General features: G+C 39.8%; 3 protein-coding genes across 3 annotated transcripts; 1 reads left to right on the top strand and 2 right to left on the bottom strand.

The window, feature by feature from the left end:
- Window positions 1-59: 59 nt before the first annotated feature.
- J4E83_010914 (uncharacterized protein) lies at window positions 60-532 on the bottom strand (the record flags this gene model as incomplete). The annotated part of the gene is made up of 2 exons (XM_049337792.1): window positions 60-357; window positions 408-532. The coding sequence occupies 2 exons, from the start codon at window positions 530-532 to the stop codon at window positions 60-62; spliced, it is 423 nt and encodes a 140-aa protein (XP_049183096.1).
- Window positions 533-7,290: 6,758 nt separating this feature from the next.
- Window positions 7,291-7,734, bottom strand: J4E83_010913 (uncharacterized protein; the record flags this gene model as incomplete). The annotated part of the gene is made up of 1 exon (XM_049337791.1): window positions 7,291-7,734. One exon carries the CDS (start codon window positions 7,732-7,734, stop codon window positions 7,291-7,293), a length of 444 nt encoding a protein of 147 aa, XP_049183095.1.
- A 2,955-nt stretch (window positions 7,735-10,689) lies between these two features.
- J4E83_010912 (uncharacterized protein) lies at window positions 10,690-11,409 on the top strand (the record flags this gene model as incomplete). The annotated part of the gene is made up of 1 exon (XM_049337790.1): window positions 10,690-11,409. One exon carries the CDS (start codon window positions 10,690-10,692, stop codon window positions 11,407-11,409), a length of 720 nt encoding a protein of 239 aa, XP_049183094.1.
- Between the last annotated feature and the right edge of the window lie 13,074 nt (window positions 11,410-24,483).

The following is a 24,483-nucleotide window of genomic DNA, read 5'->3' as shown; positions in this document are numbered from 1 at the left end:
TAAAAGTACAAGTCTATTCATCTATAAAAGCGTTCCTTACATAATTTTTCGTGACATCTCTAAGAGCTGTAAAGGCCGAAGCTCTTGGGCCCAACGTAAGTCTCCGCGCCATCCTTCTTCTCGATCTGATTAGCGGGGATAGTGTGGTTGCCAGTCGTGTAAGAAATGGGCGTAATTTGCTGAGTGACGGAGAAGTTGAGGCTGCCGTCCTCGTTCCTGATGACGGCAAAAGTGCGCGAAGAGTTGCATTTGCCGTCAGTGACGCCGGGAAGGGCGCCATCGTCGCTGTCGGCCGCGGTGTTGCACTGGGTAGGGATTGTCTCGCCGTTGGCATGTTGAACGACAGCGAAGTCGTAGCTACGCATTTGTTAGTTGGGTAATTACGGGGAAGAGGGGAGAGGACGTACTAGCATGAGCCACCGTCTGTAGAACAGTATGCAATGAAATCGGTGACGTCGTATCGGGGTGTCACATCAGTTGGGGCACCGGCTACGGCGACAGCAAAGACGGATGCGATAGCAGAGAGCTTCATGGTGACGGTTGGCAGGAGAGAGATTCGTGAACGAACGTGAGGTGGAAGAGTCCGGATGTTGTTGAACGTCGATGGATCAGAAGGGGTGACTTGTCGCAACGAATACATCGCAGGCACCTCGAGCTCTTTACATTACCGGCTACGCCACGCTTGTCGACCGCTACATGGCGCGACTAGCTGCCTTGGTGACCCGATTGCGAGCATGTGACGTCGTTCCTGGGGATTGAAATGACGATCGCTGTATTAATAGCATTTGTCGAGCTTGATGGGGAAGCTTCGTCTGACGTCTTACCACCGGGGTATTGCCGAATACGAAATGACCCGAGAATTCCGGGACTGTTGCGGCTAATGTTGGGTTGTGCGTCGACGTAGTGCGTGCAATTCTGCCGAGCATCCGCGCACAGGCACAACTCTGTTCTGCGACTTATCGTATGGCATATAGGTTTGTACGGTTGTACGAGGTTCAAAGTACGCGTGGCCACAGGTGAGATAGTGTCATCTTTGCTATTCATGAATTCTATCCGGGTGCAAACTCTCTCAAAGTTGATTGTTCGGACATACCTAGGTATGCCTCCACGTAATGAGCCTGATTACGCCGCTTGGGTTCGTAGTCTCTGATGCGAATGCGTTCAATGCGCACTGCATACGACCTCGCATGCGCTTGCGTAGCTCTCTTCGTCTTGGATTAGTGTTCGTTATACCTCATATCTGTGTACAACAGCTCGTCGGGGCAGTCAGACAGCCGGCTGGCGTGGAGCTGGCGAGACTGAAGTTGATACAAATGTGATATCACGTTGTCAAGGTGCAGCAAGACGGCAACACGCTCTATCTTAGCGCCTTGCGACACCTTCGCTTTCGCAATGGCATGTATCGTGTTGCCCTGGAGGCTCGTGGGAAATCATCAATCAAGAGGTTGAGCCCAAAACGGAACATGGCGTTCTCTGCGAAAACGTAAGCCTCTCGCAGCATATACTTCGTGAATATCAAGAAGGGGACAATCCTTCCCGCTGCAATGCGTCTTGCTCAGTTCGTAACTCCACCAACCCTCCGCATAAGCTTTCACAAATTCCTGTTGGCTTGGCATGCGTCCTCTGTTCAACATCTTGTTCAGCCGGTTCCAGGACCGGATCAACATCGACAGAATGTCACTGCGCTTGTTGAGGGTTGAGTGATGCGATGTGTAAAACGGGTGAATATAAGGGAAAGGTAGATTGGCGAGGAAATGAAGCGTCGTTCTGAAAGCGAGAGCAAAGGTACAGGGGCACCAAGTCTCAAGTTCCTCTGATGTAGTAGGTAGCGATGTGAATTGGAAGCCGGAAGTTGAGAAGGCATTGGAAAGATGGTCCTGCAATCGGCACGGAGGACATGTACGGTTCCTATTGATCATAGCGAGGTCGTCGTCCGGAGGTTCATATCGAAGCGGCTCCCAAGGGGCGGAGGCAAGTGGTCGTGAATCAATTGTTCTCCCGTACTGGGCAGAGCAGGGAAAATCGTGGCATTGACTGAGTATCTCCCACGCGTATCGCCCACGCTCGAAGATCTGGGATCTAATCTGGAATTCCTGATCCAGTCAGCAATGCATGCGCAGAATCATACAGGATGAGGAATGTACGCTTAGCTGCTGGCTACCTGGGGCTAACAGACTGCTCCAGTTTGGGCGGTTGTGGGGGTGGGGACTTGGACCAGCCCAACACTTCCTGAAATGTTTCCACCCCTCATATGCGTCTTTCCAGGGCTGTTGAAGGTCAGGATAGACGCGTGAATAGCCGCCGAGTATGAGGTCTGGATCAGAATGAAGAAAGGTCGGGGGGCAAGCTGACGTCCAGCCGGACAAAGGGCCAGTAGCGTCATTTCTAGTCGGTGTAGTGAGGTTGCCGGCATCGAGTGAAGAGGAAAAGGAGCCCAGCAATAACAGAATAGTCCAAGATACAATCGTCTTAGCGAATGATCGGTCTAGAAAATAGTTAGTAATTCTGGGACTTAGTTTTCAGGGCGAGAAATCTGGGTAGTGATGAGCTTACTCCAGATAAGCAATCGAGCTCCCTTCATTGCCACACCACCAACAAATGCTACAACTACACCGGGAATGCGAAAACTCTCTGTTCCGACGTGCCAGACACTACTAAGAAGTTGCGGTGGTATGTGATTGGGGAGCTTATCGGTGAACCGTGTGCAACATTGACGAACTTTTGCTAGTACAGGCAGTGTTGGCAAAGGGTTTCTGTCAAGGTAGGCCAGCTGGTGTGCGTCGAGCGGGATACTAAATGCTTTTCTGTACCTGGGAAATTGAAGAGAATTGTTTCGATCATCGTGCATGCTCGATACGCTTGGGATGCTGGGCCTGCGATTTGCGTTCTGGATCGGTGGAGACACGAACTCCGAAGCGACATGGAGATCTGACAAAGGAATCGCCATGGAGAGAGAGAGAGAATGAGCTAGATTCTGACTGAAGCGAATCGTAGCAAGATCTGGGGTTCTTTCAGAACGTCTGGTTGGTTATGAAAAGATCAATTCAACTTGCATGGCCACGAGGGAGCGATACCGAAGCAAAGTAACTTCTCTGCTAGATTGAGTGGCGGAGATCTGGCACAAAGAGATTGCGCACTCGGGCAGTACGGACTCGGGGGCAACAAAGACTTCCAGGACTCCTTTCATCGCGACGATGCCGTCCTTGAAAGGCCTTCGAAACAGGTCATCATCAATGGAAAGTCTGCATTCTCCCCAGCTGCATAGGCATACCTGAACGGCTGTCAGGCTACGCCCCGTTATTAATCAGGCAAGGGTTCCAAATGCGAATGCTAAGACGTTTCATTGGAAGCGTTCCGCCCCGATGTCTCTTTGTTGCCTTTTGTTTGGCACCTGTATTCATCGTAAGTCACTCATGGAAGTGGTGCCATCGGGCTTTGGTGTATGTGTGAGTGCGCACTGTCCAGAGACGACCCTGGTAGTGGACCGCGTACGTAAACTCAGAGCGTGACAAGAAAGAATCACAGTCTACCAAAAGCAATGGATCGTGGCGGTTGTCTTTGAACAGTGTTGCGAGACGACGAAGAGATGACTGCGCGCCACGACAGCCTGTCTCGGCGTCATCCAAGAGCACTGTGTGAGAATGACACCAGATGTGTCAAGCCGAAAGACCGCTCTCCAGACCTGGTATGCTCCCCCAGATCTCCGATGAGCTGTCCAATCTCTGCTTCACCTACAGGCTCTGCGCCTATCATGTCTGGGCTCGAATTGTATGCATAAAGGCGGGGCTAGACGCGGTCGTGCTGGTCTGTAGATTGCGCAGTTGTATTGTGGTCATGCGATGGATCAGTCGAAATGCGTGTGGATAAGGGGGGGGCTCGGCGACAGGGCTCGATCTAGCGGCGTGGCTGTTTCCCTGGCGAGTTGTTAGCGATGAAAACAGGAGTTGAGTCCCTTGTGCAATACGTACCTGTTCACACTGCGTGGCCCAGGCGCTTCGTCCATAGCCGCCTCCACGATCCATTGCCCAAGCCTTTTGTTCATTTCAGTAAGAGACTACACTGTGTCGCAGTGGTTGCGGTGGGAGTTGCCGCAGGGCAGCCTTTGCTGACGCTGCGCGGATGCCAGCCGGCTCGGCACAATGCCCGTATGCGAATGTATCTCGATCGCCCCATCTTGGATCTCCCTCGGTAATGTGGGCGTCGGCTGCCGAGTCGTCGGTAAGGCGGCGGTCCGGTACGAAGGCCAGGCGCATAGCCCATTGTTGAACGACGGAATGGTTCGGCGGATGGGTCCAGAACCGCAGTCGGCACGGCCGCACACACTGCAGTGGCAGAGCGTGCCCGCCATGTGGCCGCTGCATTTGTTGCAGTATCCAGCCCCTAAGTGCGCACCTTGTCCAGTCCAGATAGAAATGCGAGATCCGAGGGGACAAGCGCAGCCCTGATGTAATCTTAGTCGAGGGCGGCAGTCGAGAGCTGGCTATGGCGGGAGGAATGAGCAGGTGAAGGTTGCGAGGATGCGAACGGGTATGGATGCGTACTCGCGCATCGGCGTATGGGCAACGATGAGGCGTGTCATTGGTTGTGCGTGCCGTCGGTATGGGTCTGGTATCGCGATGGTGCTAGCGACAGAGTTTCCGTTAGGATAGCTGGATACTAAACTATGTACGCCTCTCAGATGCGCACGATATGATGCGTGGTATATGCGACAGCATTGCTGAGTCGCACGTGTGTGCGGGCGGTGGTGTATCGTATGGGTGGTGTACGCAGTCGGGTGGGTGGTCCTGGCCGGAGCGGCGTGTGAGTTCAGGATTCTATGGCTTTCGCAATCGTCTCACGTCACGCGACCGGATGGACGAGGCTGCGCGCACATGTTTGGAGAAGAAGTGTTGAACTTATCGCGTGCGAGGAGCGAGTGGGCTATGGTTGGTCCTGTCAACCGCCTTGGTAGGTACCATGGTGCCAGGATCGTGAGCGATGCGTGCGGCTAGCGACAACTGGCAATTGAATGCGCATTGACGGCGCCGGCGATGGGTTTGTCGCTTGTTTGGGTGCTTCGAGGTGGCTCGCTGGAGGCGGGGCCTTGCAGCCAGCAGAGGGCGCGGCGTTCCTCCAACGCGGCCCGGCACGGACCGCCGACGGGCGCAGCTGCAGTCACACTTCGCCAGTTGCCGTGCGCCTTCCATTGACGTCAAAATCGTGAGAAAATGATCACATTTCGACCAAACCAGGAAAGCGCGGCAAGATCCAGCACGCAGCATTTAGGCTGATGATCGAGCGATGCTGTCGTCGCATCTTTGACTAGACCTGAGCACATTCTGGCTTCTGCAGCTAGGCAAATCGAGCTGTTCAGACGCCGTCCTCCGTCGATCACCATCTCCAATAGCCCGACCAGCTCCGCGTTATATGTCCGTATACATGCCTTGCAAAGTTGGCAAAGAAAGCATTAGCTGTCTTATCTAAAACTGTCTGCCTAATGCTGCTGTTCTAGTCTCGACGATCCTAGGCCATGTGTCCGCCTGCTGTTGTCTCTACAGCTTTGGTGTCGTCGCGATGGAGAAAGACGTCGGCAAAAGTATCGTGCGCGAGAAGGGGCCATATACTAGGCGCAAATAATCTCAGCCTGATTGCTCGACACTCGTTGAGAACGACCTCCTGCGCTGCGGTCCGCGCTCGCCTTGATCAGTCCGCGTGAAACCACTGCTGCCCTGCCCTGAATGAACGTGGTGTCTTTTGTCAGTCGCGAGAAGGGTACGCGGTCGAGCGCAAGTCCGTACTTGCAGACATCCGCTTCGCTTCGCTGGGTTGGGCATCCTCGTGGCACGTGGGCATGTCTTTGGGTTCGGGCTGGATGGATGATGTCGGGGTATCTATTATCACAAAGGGCTGTTAGCATACATTGAACTATGTGACATGCGCATCACTTACCGGGCAACAGAAAGTGAAGACTGCTCTGGCTGCAAATGGGCTGCGAACTTCGTAGTGCCGTAACACTGCGCACTGAAGGGTGGAATAGCACAACAAAGCTGTCGCACGTTAAACACTTTGATGCCGTAAATTGAGTATGCTGAACGTGTTAAGTGAGTGATGCCGAAGGCGCGGCTCTAACTTATGGTTGGTCTTCAGAGTCGTGCTTACCTGGGGCAAGCGTGGACGCGCTAACCCTATTGGGAGTCCTCTGCTCTAGCTCCGCACGCAGCTGTCTTCGCTAAAGGGCGAAGCGGGAGCAAGAGGTAAGTTAGCAGCGTCTTAGAGCGCTTTCTGCGCTCTGGCAAAGGACCTCTTCCGCTTTTAAACCTCGCTCGAATTGGTTTTTATAGCCTCCACCTCTTTTACCTCTTGCTTATCCCTTCTATTTTTTAACGGGCGGATTCGGTCTATAGCCTCAAGCAGCGAGATGGAACACATGACTACTACTCCAGGGCTACTACACCTATCACAGCCTATTCTGACCTCAATTTATCAATGTGCAGGTTATTCTAGTTCTACGGAGTAGAATTTAGGCACAGATTCCCGACAGACATTCCTGAACGCACAACGCCTGCCCAACCTCTCATACACCCACATGTAACTCACACGACCAAAGCCAGAGTCTTCTCTTTACAGAAGTTTCCTCCACAGTCTAAGGCTCAAAGAATTATATGTACTAACCTTGCTAGCTTCGCGTCACCGGACGCCGTAACCCGCCAGTCAGTAGACCTAACCGCCGACTACCGCGCAGACGTACCAAAGGCTTAGACTTCATAGTACCTTCAGGTCCTAAACACTTCTCGATGCCCTGTAGTCGCTCGCTTGTAGCTCAAGCCTGCAAGCTACGAATCTTCGTCAGATCTTCGACACGTGCCAACTCACTGTTCAATATTCCCGAAGCCCGACAAGTCATCTCATAGCGATTGTCGGATTCTAGGAACCAGTGGACGAACAAGTCATAGCGGATAGACTCGACTCTCATGGTGATATGGCTGCCGAGGGCCATAGAACATTAGGGTTCCGATCGGATTCCTACTCAGTACCCTCTTCACCCCGCCCCTGTTGAAGCAGGAATACGAGCACTTGCCGAGCGCTTTTCCGCAGGCTGAGCCGCACGCGGCTAGAGGATATTATGTGTCTGCTTATGCAACAGTCAATGAGTTTATTCCGTGTATCGATTCGGATGGATTTTGAATGAAGAAGAGGCAAGTCCCTCTTCATGCGGACGTTCTACGACGGTGCTAACCCTCATAGAACCAAGAAACACATCAGTCCTAGCTGAAAGAGTCCTTTTCTCACGGTACTCACATGTCCAATAAGCTAGCAGAGTGTGAGCGCGCGCGCGACGGCGCCGTCATGGTCAATTATCTGCGCCAACTGCAGGATCGAGCCGCCTTCGCAAACGACGCCGAAGATCTTGCGCAGACCAGGCTCAGGTTTCGGCGATTTTAAGTGTCGAAAGCAGCGGCGTAGCATCTCGACCTCGTTTCCCCACATATAACGGACGCGCATGACTTTAAGAAGCTCCCTAGCCTGAATGCTGATGAATTGAGTCTCCTCGGTATGAGACTCTCCAGCTTCGTCGAGACCCTCCAGATGCGCTGATAGCTCAGGCGGGCGTTGTTTATCGGCAATGTCGAGCGTAAGACTAAGACGACGGTAGGCCCGTTTGATAGCGTGAACGTTGATGGACTCGCTCGTCGACGACGATGACATCGATCTAGTCTTTGCTGACAGGCCAAAGAAGTCTTGGAGAAGTCTCATGTTGGCTTGGGTAAGTGGTAGGTCGTCGAAGAGGGCCTTTGCGTCCTGGGGTAGCTTGCGAGTGCCAGACACGGGGGTGTAGTCTCGCTCTCGCTTATGTGACACGATGCACAGTCTGAAATCTGAGCTGTGGAGTTGAGAATTCGTGCGGTCATTGGAGGTGAGGGTGTCAGTACGGTCGCAACGCCTCTTCTGTGAGACCTAGACCCCACCGGTTATGCCTCTACTCGTATCAATCAGAAAGTACCCCATCAACTGCTTGCGATATGGAACCTTGTATCGCCATCATCGTGGAGTCACAGCTATTCAATGCTCATGTACCTCGACACTTTGTCGGGAGGCTGCACGGGCATCATTATAATCTCTTTTGATCCCGGAGGCGCGTCGGCCACCAGAACGCGAACGAGGCCAATGATGAGAGGTACGAAATCGAATATCATTGCCCGGCGAGGGAATGAAGCGTCATTGGCAACGACAGTATGCCGGCGTCATAACAAGAGGGCATTGCCCAACGACTTCAAGCTTCATGAGTTTGACAATAACCGCCACCAGGACGTCGAAATAAGCACTCTGTATGCCTTGCGTTTCAAGAGTTCGATATGCATTCGCTGGTAGGGACTGTTTGTGCGGGGCGGTCTGGATCGCTGTTATACGAAATCGCGATATGGGGATAAACTCGCCTTTAGACATGTGAATAGAATATTTCGTTACATGCCCTAGGACAGATAAGGAGTCTGGATTTTGCTGGTCTTCTTACTCGCTTAAGGCTGAGAGTCACGCCTTCATGGCATGTGGCGTGAGTGGGGAGCTGCCAGTCCTGCGTGGTGGCTATGGCCGGGATGTTCTGACGAGTCGTACTCGCTATTCGTGGCATTTGGCGGTGGTAGATGTGCTTTTAGATATTGCTGAGCTTGTGGGCCTTGAAGTAGATGTGTGCAGTAGAAGTGATTGGAGAGTAGTAGGGTCGCTTACGTCACTGGAGGCCGGAAGGTCCGGCAAAACTTCGGTGCGACACATGCATTCGGCATCCTTCCAGTGACGTACGCAACCTCACCACCACCACCACTGCCCTCTGCCATCTACCATTTCGAGACCACGGCTGTCCGCTCACGCGAGTACTGAGCTCTCGTGGTCAGGAAGTCTTTCATGTCCTCCAAGAATGCCAAGCCACGATCATTGCGTTGATGCGAAGTCTGTGAGGCAAGTGCCAGTGGAGGCACCGTCTGTACCATTCCGGCAAGAACCTCGTTGGGGGACGGGAGCGGATAAAACCTCCACCGTGTGTTTATTCTACTCAGCGTATCAGTCTGTACGCATTACTTATGCAGTTTCCCGTCGCAGTGCGCGTATCGCAATAGCGCACACTTACACAAAGCTTTGTCTTCTCCTTTCTCTTCGACAGTGTATGGCGTGACGGTCCGTCCCGTGACTGCTGCCCATCCTACTCGAACAAATGATACGACGCTTCAGGATCAACCTCCTTCCAATACAGCTTCCAATCCGACAAGATGCTATTCTCGAAAACGGGCATTGGAAGATGGAAATGCTGTCACTGAGCGACGGGCTTGTCTGACCACCGCACATGTCATTTTCGCCGCCGCCGAAATACCTGGGACCCGCGGCTGCATCTCGTAACTTCCCCCTCGGCAGGCTACTTCAAGCCGCTCCGTAAAACTGACTGCTGCAATTGCTGGTAGAGCTGACCAAGTGCAGATGTGATGGGTACAGTTAGCAGTTGCTCTTCCGATCATTGCTACCTCGGATCTATTGGACTAATCTGGGAATGATAGCGCTTCTCCCTGCCGACCCCGCAATGCAGGGTCATATCACATACCGCAGTCACCTGCAACAAGCAATTCGCAGGAAACGCCGTATGGTCATGGTCAGATACCAAATATCTTCGTTGTGATCCTTGCTGAGAGTGCATACTTGCTGGGCATCTTTTGCCGGGAAACAACAACCGAATACTTTACTCTTAATACGACATCAGAAGGAAAGCTGGAAACTCTTGAGTTACATTGAGCTATCACCGGCTGCAAGTATGGTGCACGTACAGCCGAGGACTAAATCAGCCTGAGGACACGACCCATGGCTCGCAAGCCAGACACGCGGATCGACAGGCCTTAGTGGACTCTCTGGAGGCACGTCGCGATATGGCTTTGACACGAAGACGCGATCAGGTACCTCTCGGTCATCTGCATCGTTACCAGAAGAATGAATTCCCAATCCACTGAATCTTCTCTCGAAATGAAACGCACAGCAGAAGGCCGCACAGGAATTACTGATTCCGTGAGAGACAAAGATCGTGAGCCGCGTCACACGGTACTCCTGGTTTGTGTAGCTGTGGACGGTAGCTCATATCTTGACTATGCAACGAGTTAATGTGTCTTGGACCATAGGAACAACAGGCTGCCGGATGCCATCCAGCCGTGGTCCAGTCATATACATGCGATGATAGCATTCCCGACGACCTTACACACACCTGTTGACCTACAAAGCGGCTGCTTATCTCGTGATATCCAATGCGTCTGTTGCGTCATGCGCGCGCATGAGACTTGGAAGGTAGCACTGTCTTTTCCACCTCCCGCGCTAGTCAACAGATCGTGTCGGTGAAGTGAATATGACTACCTCATGCACGCTCATCGCAGTCTCTCCAGTGTGCTGAGTCACACTACCGATCTACATGATGCCGAGTGCGGAACTGCAGCGCTCTCGAGTGCTTCTTACCGCCTGTCGACTTCAAGACTTGACCGCAGTGTCTGTTGTCTTGGCGCATGGACCCAGTGAGCCCATCTCATGCAGACTCCATCCATTACGGCCCATGAGTGCTTTCATATGTGACAGCGAGCGCGTACCATGCAAAAGATCTATCTCACAGCACGAACAATGCCAGTGGTCAGCCAGTTCTGCCCACGGGTGGACGAACACGCTCATACAGCGCCAAGACACTAGCAAATGGGAGTGCGCATTCAAAACAAACCCGACGCTCATACGTTGATCCCACTACTGGCCGGTCTCACTATATATCAAAAGAGAGGATCTCAGTCTTTCGAGCGCTCCATCGGAGCTACCGCTGTCATCATGGCGCCGCGCAAGAAGAGCGTCCTCCCCACGGCTACCGAAACACCCATCTTCTCTTCGGCGCAGCGCAACAAAGCCGGTGTCAAAAAGCCCTCTAAGACAGAGAAACAGGCGCAGCAACCCACGGTCGCTCAATCTCCCGTACGCCTGCCCCCGGCTCGGCCGCTATCGCCATTTCATTACGACGAATACGAGGCGCCTCCATCTCCTCCGCCTCCGCCATCGTCCACCCCCAAAAGTCCCAGGAAGAAGAACACCAAGCCAATCATCCCGTTCGACAAGGTCACCACAATCCCGATGTCTCAACTGCGAGCTCAGCAAGCCGACCGCTCGGCCATCCTCAGGAAGGGTTCCTCACTCATCCCCCGCGATCCCGCTGTACACATCTTCAACTTCCACAATGCATGGCGCAAGCACCTCTTCAACCGTGATATGGATCCGGCTCTGCAGTTCGCGGCACCCGAGCTGAGGACGATGCTGGGCTTGAGTCCAAAGTGGAAAGATCCGACCAAGACGAAGGTTCCGAAGAAGAGGACCCCGTTTGGAGAGGGCTTCATGGCGCTTTACAAGGGTGGAGATGATGAGGAAAAGTAGGTGTACCTGGTTCGGGGTGTGGAACATATGTGAGAAGTTGTCACGTTGGTGATAAGGGAACTAGGTGATGCGCGCGAGATGACGGCTTTGACGATGCAGTCTTCCAGTCCCAGGTAGAAGGATTTCATACGATCTTGTCGTATTGCTCTTGTACCGGAAGCGTCTTTGCTAGTGCCAGCGCGCTCTTTTGCATCAATGTCACCATAAAGTTGAGTAGTTCTAATCATACATTCTCCTCAGCTGCTCTTGTGCCATGGTGACGAATATGTGTGATGATAAGGTTACCGCAGCAGAACACCCGCTTGCGCTGCCGTGTGCAAAAGGTGAGTGCTTCCAGATCAAACGCAAGATGACCAAAAGGAGTACGTGTTGTTCGATCTCACCACCAAAGATTCGGTAGAGGATTAGATCAAAGATTCCAGCGCGGGCTATGACATTCAGTCTTTTTCAAAACACACTTCGAGATGCTGAAACGCGGTCAGCGTGCCAACCTCTGCACAAAGCACATCTAGCCAGATACAAGTCAGACTTGCCAGATCGTCAGCCGCGTGCCGTCGTAATGCTCAGAGCCTTCGGGTCTTTCATGCAAGCAAAGTCCTATCACCAACACAGTTATGCAGTTGACCTGAATAGGAAGCAAGGATGCTATCCCTGTACGAAGTCGCTGTCTCACCATTTTAGCCATAATTGTCTCTACTATCTTCCGAGCTCACACAAAGCTTATGTAAAATAGTGCACCATTGTTCTCGTCATATCAGACTTGCCTGTACCAGAGCGACAAGACGACGTGAGCAAACGCGCACAAGGTTCCAGGGCTTAAAACCTGAGGTCAAGCATCATCAACGAAACAGAAGTCTTCATCGCAGCGGAAATGTATCTGACAGAACTATGGTGATGATGCAGCATAACTGTACAAAGTCTGACCGTTGTTCGACCAACATGCAGGCCAGAATTTGCGTCGCAGCGAGGCAAATCTGAGACAACAACGCATGTCTCGTGGAAGGCAGTGCCACATGTCATGCCACTACGTACTTGAATGAAACGCTAGAGGGGAACTAATAGTAGCAGTACACCATGGGTTGAACGCTGAAAAGATGTGGTGACATGGGCGTGGATAATCTCGCGCACCGCTAACGTGCCTGTGTACCAGCCAGATCATCCCCGTACCGGTAAGATGTCTGCCTTCATGCCTCCCACCATTCCAGATCGTCCATATGCTCGGAGATAGTCAGTCGGGTACTGGCTAAGAAGCTCACCTTGCGCTGAAAGTGAGCTGATGATCGATAAGATGTTTCAACTGCTGGCTATCTTCTCCCGCAAGCTTGAACCCGTCCAGAAGTGTTACGTACGCGTCGATTCCCTGCACTGGGACAGTCTGATCCGCGGCTCGGTGATCAGTGGATCGTCTCAGGATGGGGGCTTCTCTCGATGTTACGCCCAAATGATCGCGCTAACTATCAAACGGAATACCGTTCTCGTTCAACCCTTCTCGAATGATCAGTGCAAAAAGGACATCTAAGTATACGGTGAAGCGGTCATCGGTGAGGCGATGCAAGCGGTCGGACAAACATACTGCCTCACCGGTAAGTCCAGCTCGCTACAACGATTCGCTTGCACAGCTAGAGACATAAGCGTATGCAGATTGAATAAGCTTTCGCTGCTTATACGAGATTGGATTTATTACTCGGTCGAACAAGAGCCAGTATCTCGCGGTCTATTTGCGAAGATGATGGCACGATCAAGCATTGATCGAAGAAGAGTCGGATACGGTATATTCGCCAATGTTGAACCATAATTGGCCCGCGGGTAGAGGTGGCAATAGCTTGAAGTACATCCATCTTGTGTCCTCCGCGTGAGATAACTCCCCCGACGGTGTCAATGCCCGCGCCGCTAATGTATGAATCGATGGTCCAGAAGGGGAGCTCAGTGAGCGCTTGGATTAGGACGAGATAAAGGTAGTCTCTCGTCACTCGAAGCATGTATTGAAAAATCTCCTGAACGTAACTTTTCTGAGAATAGTGTGGATTACAGCCCCAGTATATGTTCCTTGCATTGCCTTCTATCTTAGCAGTTGGTGATGTGTGGTGTGGTAATGGTCGTGAAAGCATCAAGAACAAGACCGAATGTGTCCATGAGTAGGCATGTCGCTTTGACTTCAATGAACATGGGTGCAAGGTATCTCCTGAATATCTCCGGATCGATCTGATGCGTCACTTGTGTGCGTCGCGGTCAGCCGGCGTTGCTACGCATGGTGAAGCTGCTAAACGACTGGTACGACGAAAGAGCTTTCTCGCTCGAATAGACGAGTGACTACGGCCTGATGGACGTGAGAAGCGATTGCTGGCACGTCCGCTAGACTCTCTCGCTCCAGTGCATGCGTGCGGCTGCCCCTACCAGCGGCTCGCGCTCGCACCTTCCGTGTGGGACGCTTTGCCACATGCCGTATCTTGCGTACACTGACCTGATTAAGGCGTATCGACAACGCTGAAAGGCTGGAGTCCACACTGTGTCGCAGACACCAAGAGCAAAATGGATCTATAGGTGAGTCGGCAGCAATGTGAAGCAGTGTCCCCAAAACGCGGTCCTAGACCGTTCGAAGCGTTTGTGAACGCGATATCGACATTCAACAGAGTCTGACCAGAGCTGAAACTGGCTTCGTGAGAGAATGTCTGGGGTGTTCGCAGAGAGGCTCTCCGCTTTGTTGGGGACCTCGCAGCTGATATGCGAGGAGGGTCGTGGCTGTTGGCAGACGGTATCACGCTCCTCTCAGTTGGGGCATCGATCGATAGTGTGGGATGTTTCATCATCGTATGCAATAGGCAGAAGAATCGGCAATGTTGACCCCCAGATACTTGGGGACAGGGATTGATAGGCGCGGAAGACGCTTCTCTAGTAATTACCAAGATAATCGTCGTTGAGCGCTCGGATATGTGTCCAAAACAAGATCATGCGCAAAGGTGGATTGCTGAAAGTGGACAAAGATGCTGCCGTCGATGATAGGGATCAAAATAGCCTAACGTGATGGATCGATAACTTGGTTAGTATCATAAACAAGAAGATGACATGATGATGAAGGAGGGCGACAGAGTTAAAGGAAGCATTGCGCAAACTGGATACCAAGGATTGTATCGATCGCGCCAGCACTACCAATCATGCGGTGGTGACCAAGTATGCCGATGGCCGGGTCTATTATTGACCGGAAGCGGTGCTTTCCGTGCTCTTGCTGTTGAAATCAATGTTTTACATGTAAACACGCTACAGCGCTGTCACAGCTCCGCTCAGTACACATCATCATCGTCATCACCAGGACCCCTTGGTAAAATAGAGCTTATGTGGCGGCCCTGGTGGCGAGCGCGAAGAGCATTCACCGCGGAGATCCAACCCCCAAGCGAATGAGAGCTCGAAAATGAGCTGTTCAGATGACTCCGTTAGTAGCGGCGGCGAGTTCGTTGTTCGTCACAGGATCAGTACTGCGAAGAGCATTCCATGAATCGTAGACGAATGAAGGCAGCGGGTTGACAAAGGCAAAGGCGCCTAAGGCGAGGAGGCATTGTGGGGGAAGCTATTCAAGAGGCTCGACGTCTTCGGATAGCAAGCATTGCCTACTCTTCCACTGTATCCAGGTCCACCATCGTCCGACGGCCGCCGAAATGCAGGCCAAGGTTGCGAACGCACCTAGAGCACCACGCTCATCTATAAGAGCCTTACTATTGCGCAAGGCTTGCATTGCCCGATTATCAAAGGCGACCGGGTAATCCACGTAGTAGAGTAGAGAATAACGCCGACGAAATTAGCTTATAACGTGTACTGTGCGTGTTCTCTTAACTATGCTGTAATAAACAATTTGCGTAGTCTCTACACACTACTTATAACCTTTAGAAGGTTATAAACTCTAATTAACTATAAGTACTATTATTATCTAGTTCTAAGAGAGTACTACGTAGTCTAAATTAGTTACTATAATAGATATAGTGTATAGTAGTTATAGCCTCTATAAAAGTAAACTAGATATATAAGCTATCTATAGAACTAGTATAAAGTCTAATAGTAAGATTATAGTAATAAGTTACTTATAGTAGTTATTAGACTATATAAACGTTACTTAGATAAGTTAATAACTAGAAAACCTTAAACTAGTAATATATTCTAGAAGATATATATTAGAGATATAAAGATATAGTAGTAGAGAAGATACTAGTATATTAATAGTAGAAATATTTTTATCTATATTCTTTATTAGTATTACTTCTAATAGAATAAAGGTTCTATAGCTAGAGCTACTAAGAAAAAGTACTTTATCTAGTATTATACTAGATTCTATTACTTATAGTAGAATAGATAAATTAGAGCTTATTCTTTATTAATAAAGTTTTTAATCTAAGTCTACTATAGTATCTATCTAGAGTAAGATCTAGTCTTAAGTTTAATATACTATATTAATAATAAACTACTATTAAGGTATAGTATAGAATAAATATAAAGTAAACTATAGTACTTTTTATAAGTAGCTATTAGTAAAGATAATATAGTAATACTATAGTTTAAGAGTTATAATCTAATACTAGAATAGATAACTATAGTTAATAAGTTAGAAATAGAAAGCTATAACTAAGTAATATACTAAATAGAATATCTAAGTAAACCTATAGATATAATTATATCTATTTTATACTTATAATATTAATAATTATTAGATTTACGTTATTAAGAACTAGTAATAAAACTATCTCTAAGGTTTAGTGCGTTACTAGCTAATACAATAACTAATATTAATAGTAGATATATATATAGATAATTACTAAGTTCTAGATATAATAATTATAGCTAGTATTAGTAAGTAAAGTTTAGATACTAAACGCTAGCGCTAGAGAAGGTTATAGAGTAGACAAAGACTAGATAAATATAAAGTAGTAGACTATAATTTACTTATATTCTTCTACTCTAAACTATATATAAAGCTATTTAAATTATCTATTATAAAGTATATTACTTTAATTTAGTCTCTAGAAAACTTATATAACGTAGTGTTACTACTAATAGATAGTATTAATATAAGTATAGTAAAATCTAACTATAAGGTATAGTAGAAGAATTCTATAGCTAGAGTAATAGTAATAGTAACTACTACTTAGAATCTATATATAGTAGCTTTCTTATATAAAAATATATATCTAGACTTTATCTAGAGCTAGACTATTTACTATAACTTAATATATCTACTAGTGTAATATATAGTACTATATAAGAAGTAATTACTATTTTAGCTTTTTAATACTTTTCTAGTGTATAGTAATTACTATAAATCTTATTATATATATTAAGTTATAATAAATCTTTATAGTAGACCTAGTGTCTTATTCTACTTTATTTTTATTTCTTTATTTTTTACTACTAAGTACCTCTTATAGTAATAGAGAAAAGTTAGATAAGTATAGTAAATAAACTTTTAAGCTAAAATAAATATATAATAGTTAGATAGAAAAGCTTTTATATATAAAGTATTATAATAAAATTACTAAAAAAAGTAAATAGTAATAAAAATAGATTATAGTTAAAAGAAAATAGATATTTTTATAAAGTAAAAACTATAAGTTAAAAGAATACTAAACTATATAGATATAGTGTATACGTCTAAACATTTAAAGCGTATTAAAATATAAAATATAAGTAGATATATTAACTAGAGATAAGCTATTATTTCTATCTACTATACTAGCTTAACTTTATATATACTTACTTATTTATACTTACTACTATTCTTTTAGTATAAGAAGCTTCTTTATATCTAACTATTTTATAGAATTATAAAAAAAAAAGTATTAAAAAAAGTATATAAATAGTACTATAAGTATTATATATAGTCTATATTTCTAGTTATATAGCTTATTATCTAATTATTCTTAATACTAGTTATCTTTTACTTAATCTATACTCTATAATAAGTAAGTATTATTATAGTATAATTATTACTATAAAATAAGTTTTAAATAAATACTCTAGCTAAGGTATATAAAGAGTATAAAAGAAACTAATAGAAAATTATACTAGTAGAAATAATATAAAATACTATAACTATAGCTATAGTAGTTATTATAGTAAAGTATTAATATAGAGTAAAGTAAGAAAACGTAGTTAGTAACTCTATATAGTAATCTTATTATAAGTATATTCTTTAAATATCTTATACTTACTATATATAACTATAGAATTTAATAAAAATTTTTCTCTAATATTTACTATAAATATAGTACTTTAATAATAATAATAATATACTTATAAAGAGTAATAGTAATAGAGACTTTTCTAGTAAACTTAGAAGTAGACTTAGAAGTAGTAATTAATAAGCTATAAAGCTATTAGACTATAGAATTATAAAAATATTCTTAATTCTAAAATTTAATATAGAAATAAGCTTTCTAGAGTATAAATACTAATAGTAATAATAAAAAAAGTAAAAGGTAAAGTAGAAGTTAGAGCGTAGTATAATATAGTTTTTCTTTTAGCTATAGAGCTAGATAAATAAAAGCGCTATATAAGTAAACTCTAAGTCTAGAGTAATATAAAATTATAGTACTATACTACTATAAAATATAAATAATATTTACGTAAGTAAACTATAGTATAGAGAATAGTAGCCTAGAGAGAGTTATATAAACTTTATATATAAAGAATACTTTTTTTTTCTTTTTTTTCTATCTAATAACTTTCTATTTTAAAGAACTCTTTATATCTCTAATAAATCTAAATACTTAGCTAAATACTTAGCTATATACCTAAACATAACTTTTAAGCTTAATACTAATACTAATATTACTTTAAAGATATTAAACTCTACTTTTCTTTTTATACTTACTATCTAGATAAATACTTCTAATTTTTTAATATCTAGCTTAAGTAATAGTTACTTAGTACTACTAATAGGCTTAGTCTCTTATAGTATTAGTATTACTAATACTAATATAACTTTTAATACTTTATACCTTAGAAGTTAGATATATAATAGTAACTTAGATAATATAATAGTAACTTTCTAAAATATTATTCTTTTAGTAAAGTTTAACTTAAAAAATTTAGTACTATATACTTATCTTTATATAAACGTACTCTTTATTATTAAACTATTTTAGATAAATACGCTATTTGTATACTATAGTATAAAAAAGAAAAAAAATAAAGCTTTTACTTAGAAGAAATTTAAGTATTAGAGAATAGTAAATAGTATATATACTTATAATATAATAAAGCTAGTACTAGTATTTATAGTAGTAAATAGATATATATAGCGTAAAGAACTTTATCTCTAGAGTTTACTTTAAAAGTTAGAAATACTTAAAATTATTTAAAGAAAGAGAAATAAGCTAAAAATATAAGTATAGTAGTAACTAAACTAGTAAGCTAAGAAATAGTAGTTATAAGCGCTCTAGAATAATCTAAGTATTATTATAAAGTATAAAAAGTAGTAGTAAAAGCTAAAAACTTATTAGTATAAATAGAGAATAAGTAAATAAGTAAATAAAAGTAAGTATAAATAGTAAGTAGTAGTTATATAATATAGTTAGAGTTATTAGCTTATAAATAATAATATATAAAATATAAATTACTACTAATTATATAGATATTATATAAATATCTTAAGTTAGTTTATAAGCTTTATACTAGTATAAGTAGACTTACTTAGTTTCTTTTTAGTATTACGTAATTATATAAAACTAGTACTAGTACTAGTTAATAGTCTAGATAGCTATTAGTAATATATAATAGATATAAAGTAGTTAGTATATTATAATTATATATATAGTAAATATTATATTAGAAGTAGAATAAGTATAAGTATTCTTCTCTAGGTCTAAGAGACAGGGCCTATAGCGTACTTATTTAAATTAAGAAATTACGTAATTACGTAATTACGTAATAACGTATTACTATATTACTCTAAAAGTAAACTTAAAAAATCTCTAACGTAAGCCTAGATTTGTAACTTACAATACTTACATCTACACTACTACTACTACTACTACTACTATTACTACTAATATAATAGTTACTATATATATAATTATAATAGACTAACTACTTTATATTTATTATATATTACTAATAGCTATCTAGACTATTAACTAGTAGTACTAGCACTAGCCTTATATAATTGCGTAACACTAAAAAGAAACTAAGTAAGTCTACTACTAGTATAAAGCTTCTAAACTAACCTAAGATATCTATATAATACCTATATAATACCTATATAAATACTAGTAACTTATATTCTATATATAATTACTTATAAGCTAGCTATATTAGCTATATTATATAACTACTACTTACTATCTATATTTACTCTTATCTACCTATCTACTTACCTATTTTCTATTTATACTAATAACTTCTAAACTCTTATAGCTATAGTCTAAACTTTATAATAACGCTTAGGTTATTTGTAATAGTATACTATATCTACCTAATATAGTCTTTTTTAAGACGTGCTGCTTATACCTTAGCTTAATAATTATATACTTAATAAAAATAATAAAAAATCTCTATCTTCTATCTATTATATATACTATATAACGTAGCCTTAATAAAGTTATATTCTTTTACTATTAGAGCTACTAGTAGTACTCTAAAAAACTTAGCCTTTACTTACTAAAGCTATATATACTATATATCTACAAATCTCTATTTAGCGCGTAAGAGGTTTAGCCTCTACTTTATAAATAGCCTACTTAGTATAAAAAGAATAACTAATACTCTAGAAGTAGTATTAAGTATCTTTAGTATACTCTATACTTCTAAGTTAAACTTAGTACTTAGGTTCTCTTATATATTTCTAATAGTAAATATTATTACGCTCTTAATAAAAAGAAGAGTCTTACCTAGAATAGTACTTAAACTATTCTTATAGTTACTTACTACTATAATTAGTATAGTAAGAGCTATTATATACTTAATAATAAAATACTTCTTAGAGAGGTTATTAGAAGTACTAATAATAATATTATTTATTATAGAGAGAGATATCTTTAAGAGAATATTAGTATTAGTATTAAGTTTAGTTAAAGTATTATCTTAGTATATAAAGTTCTTAGAGATATAAGAAGTTCTTTAAGATAGAAAGTTATTAAATAAAGAAAAAAAAAAGAAGAAGAAAAGTATTCTTTATATATAAAGTGTTTTATAATTCTCTTTAGGCTACTATTCTCTATACTATAGTTTACCTATATAAATATTATTTTATATTTTATAGTAGTATAGTACTATAATTTAATATTACTCTAGACCTAGAGTTTACCTATATAGTGCCTCTACTTACTTAGCTCTATAGCTAAGAGAAAGGCTATATTATACTACGCTCTAACTTCTACTCTACTTTCTACTTTTTTTATTATTACTATTAGTATTTATACTCTAGAAAGCTTATTTTTACGTTAAATTCTAGAATTAAGAATATTTTAATAATTCTATAGCCTAATAGCTCTATAGCTTACTTATTACTACTCTTAAGTTTACCTTTAAGTCTACTAGAAAAGCTCTTATTACTATTACTCTTTATAAGTATATTATTATTATTATTAAAGTACTATATTTATAGTAAATATTAAAAAAAGAGTTTTATTAAATTCTATTATTATATATAGTAAGTATAAGGTGTTTAGAAAATATACTTATAATAAAATTACTATATAGAGTTACTAACTACGTTTTATTACTCTACTCTGCATTAACACTCTACTATAATAAGTATAAGTATTATAAGTTATAAATCTATATTTATATTAGAGATTTTTTAAGTTTACTTTTAGAGTCTAATATAGTAATATATTATTACGTAATTATATAATTATATAATTACTAAATTTTAAAAAAAGTACGCTATAGGCTCTATCTCTTAGGCCTAGAGAGGTATAGTAGTTATAATAGAGTTATTCTTAAGATATTAACTTATTAAAAGTATAAAAAAGTTATATCTTTAACTTTAAGTATTTAAGAAATATAATTTATAAATCTTTTAAAATAGATAATTAATTCTTATAAGAAGCTAGTTTTATTAAAAGCTATTACTTTATACTATATTATATTTAGGTATATATATTATATAATATAATTTATTCTTAATAACTATATACTAATAGAGCTATTACTACTAATAAAATTATACTACTATAACTATTCTAATCTAAAGCTAATATATATAGTAATACTAAGCTAATAAGTTAAGTCTATAAGATTAAATTAGGTATTTATAATAAAATAATTAGAATTATTAGTGCTTTAGTTAAGTAATATAAGCTACTAAACTATATTAAATTTTTAGATAGCTTAAAAAGTTAGTAATTTATAAGCTTACTATAGTAGATTTATATAATATATAATAAAACCTAGAAGTAGAATAATTAAGATAGTAGTAAAACTATTATGTATAGTATAGAATATAGCTAATAAAAATCTAAAGAAGTTAGTATATAATATAACTATAAAGTTAATATAAGAAGATTCTATCTAAAAAGAAATATAAAGAGCTTTTATACTATATATATATATAAAGATTATAATAATTAAGCTATTATTATCTTTTTATTATTAAGCTTTATTAAGATTACACTTATTATTATTTCTTAACAAATTAGAAAAATTTCTAGTAAATCTAATTACTTACGTAATTAAAATTTTAGTAGCTAGTTTTAATTTACTATACTAGAAGATTCTAAAATACCTCTATTTATTTTAGCCTAGCTATTATTAGAGTTATTACGTAAGATAATAACTCTTATCTTTCTTATCTCTCTTTCTATAATTACTAAAAGATCTAGTAATAAACTAATTATTAGTCTATGTAATATAATATATAGACTAATATAATTAGCACTAGTCTAGATTATAAATCTAAGAAGATAAAAAGAATTTAGTAGACTTAGATTATAAATTTATAATTTAAGTAGATTTAATTATAAATTCTTATCTTTAGATAGAAATAAGTAAATATTTATATAATTATTCTAGTAGCTATTTTCTATAAAAGAAATAGCAATTCTTTATAGTTATTCTTTACTTAGTAATAATATTATTACTTTTTACCTATTATCTACTTTATAATTACTTTATTATAATCTTTATTAGTTATACTATTTATTATAGTATTTAACTACTTTATTCTAACAAAGCTATACTCTATTATTAGAGAATAGTTCTTATAATCTCTTTATTCTTTATAGGTTATAAGCCTAGCTAGACACTTATAGCTTTATTAGAATATATTTTATTTATATTATTACTAATTCTAAGTAATTAATATATTTAAAAGAAAAAGATTTATATTATTCTAAAAGAGTAATTCTTTAGAATTAATAGAATATCTATTTTAGAACTATATAGTTTAAACTATACTTTTTATCTATTATTATAATAGTACTATTTTAGCTTTAAGCTATTTAAAGATTTATAATCTTTATTTAGTAGTTAATTAGCTTCTATTATAATTAATAATAAAAAGAAAAGTACTTATTACTATTTTATAATAATAAGAAAAAAAGCTTTTAGTTATTATTATTAATAATTAATAAGAAAGAAACTAGAGTACTTCTTATTAATATTTATAAAATAATAGTATTAGCTAAAACTTTTACTAGTATTAGTTCTTACTTACTCTACTTATAGAAATAGAAGATAATAAAGTTTTATATACGTTTTCTTTATTTAGAGAGTAGTTAGTTAGTTATATATATTATTTTAAAAGCAAACTAGCTAGAGGCTTTAATAAGCTTAAAGAATCTATTTTACTAGAATTATATATATAAAAAGACGCTGTAAAAACGCATTCTACTTTATATATACTAGTATTTATAATCTCTCTTAAAGAAAAAGATAAAATTCTTTAAGTTATTAATTATCTAAAAAATAAAAGTCTATAATCTTAGTTATTATTACTATAATAACTTTATCTTTATTATTAAAAATCTATAGTAATAAAGTTTTACTTTAGTTACTATTAGAAATTTAGCTTTATTACTATTTTCTATATTCTAGGTTCTAGAATTATTCTAAGTAATAAGTAATTAATATTACTCTAAGAATAATTTAGTATTTTTATAATACTAATTCTTTTATTTTATTAAGAGACTATAGAAGAAAGAGGTATAGACCTAGGCTATATTATTAATAATAATAACTAGTTTATTATTATTAATAAATATAAATAGTCTTTATTCTATATTTATTATTATTAAATACTTTTTAAAGTAGTTTAATAATCTTATTACTCTTAAGTAATAAAATCTTTAGTTATTTAATTATTATTTAATTAATAACTAAAATATTAGATACTATATTTAAAATTTCTTAATTAAAAGAATCTAGTAATTATAATATTTAGTTTATTAAAATAGAAGCTTTTTTAACTAAAGAAGGCTATCTAGAAGTAATAGTATATAATTTATCTAGTTTTAGTAAAGCTACTAGAGTTCTATTATAAGATAAAGCTATTAAAGCTACTAGCTTTATTAAATTAGCTTTAGAAGATAGATCTTTATTATAAGTTAGATATATTAGTAATCTTTATTTATTATAGTAAATACTAAAGAATTTATACAAAGCAAAAGAATTTAGTAGTAAGTTTTTAATTAGTAAAGAACTAATTAATACTACTATTAATTCTTATAAAAGTAATTTAGAATTATATATTAATAATTCTAAAGGCTTAGCTAATAGCTTAGAAGCTAAAGAAATTAGTTTACTTAATAAATTTCTTATTACTTTGCTATTAAATAATCTTAATAAAGATTATAAATATATAGTAACTATAATTACATAAACTATTAGAATAGATAATAATAGTATAGATTTAGATACTATTATATCGCAATTATTATATAAAAGTAGAAGAGTAAATTCTATTAAAAATAAAAACTCTAATTCTAATTCTAATAATAAGAATAATTCTTTTAGTTATAATTATTCTACTAGTAAGAACTATAATACTAGTAATAATAATAATAATAAAAGAAATTCTATTAAAAGTAGTAATAATAAAGATATAGAAATGTCTATATCTACTACTAAGAAAAATAATAATAAGTCTAATAA

The sequence above is a fragment of the Alternaria metachromatica genome, assembly GCF_023757995.1.
Source record: "Alternaria metachromatica strain BMP 0045 chromosome Unknown scaffold_55, whole genome shotgun sequence".
NCBI classification, from domain to species: Eukaryota; Fungi; Ascomycota; class Dothideomycetes; order Pleosporales; family Pleosporaceae; genus Alternaria; species Alternaria metachromatica.
This window is presented reverse-complemented; position numbering and strand designations above follow the sequence as displayed.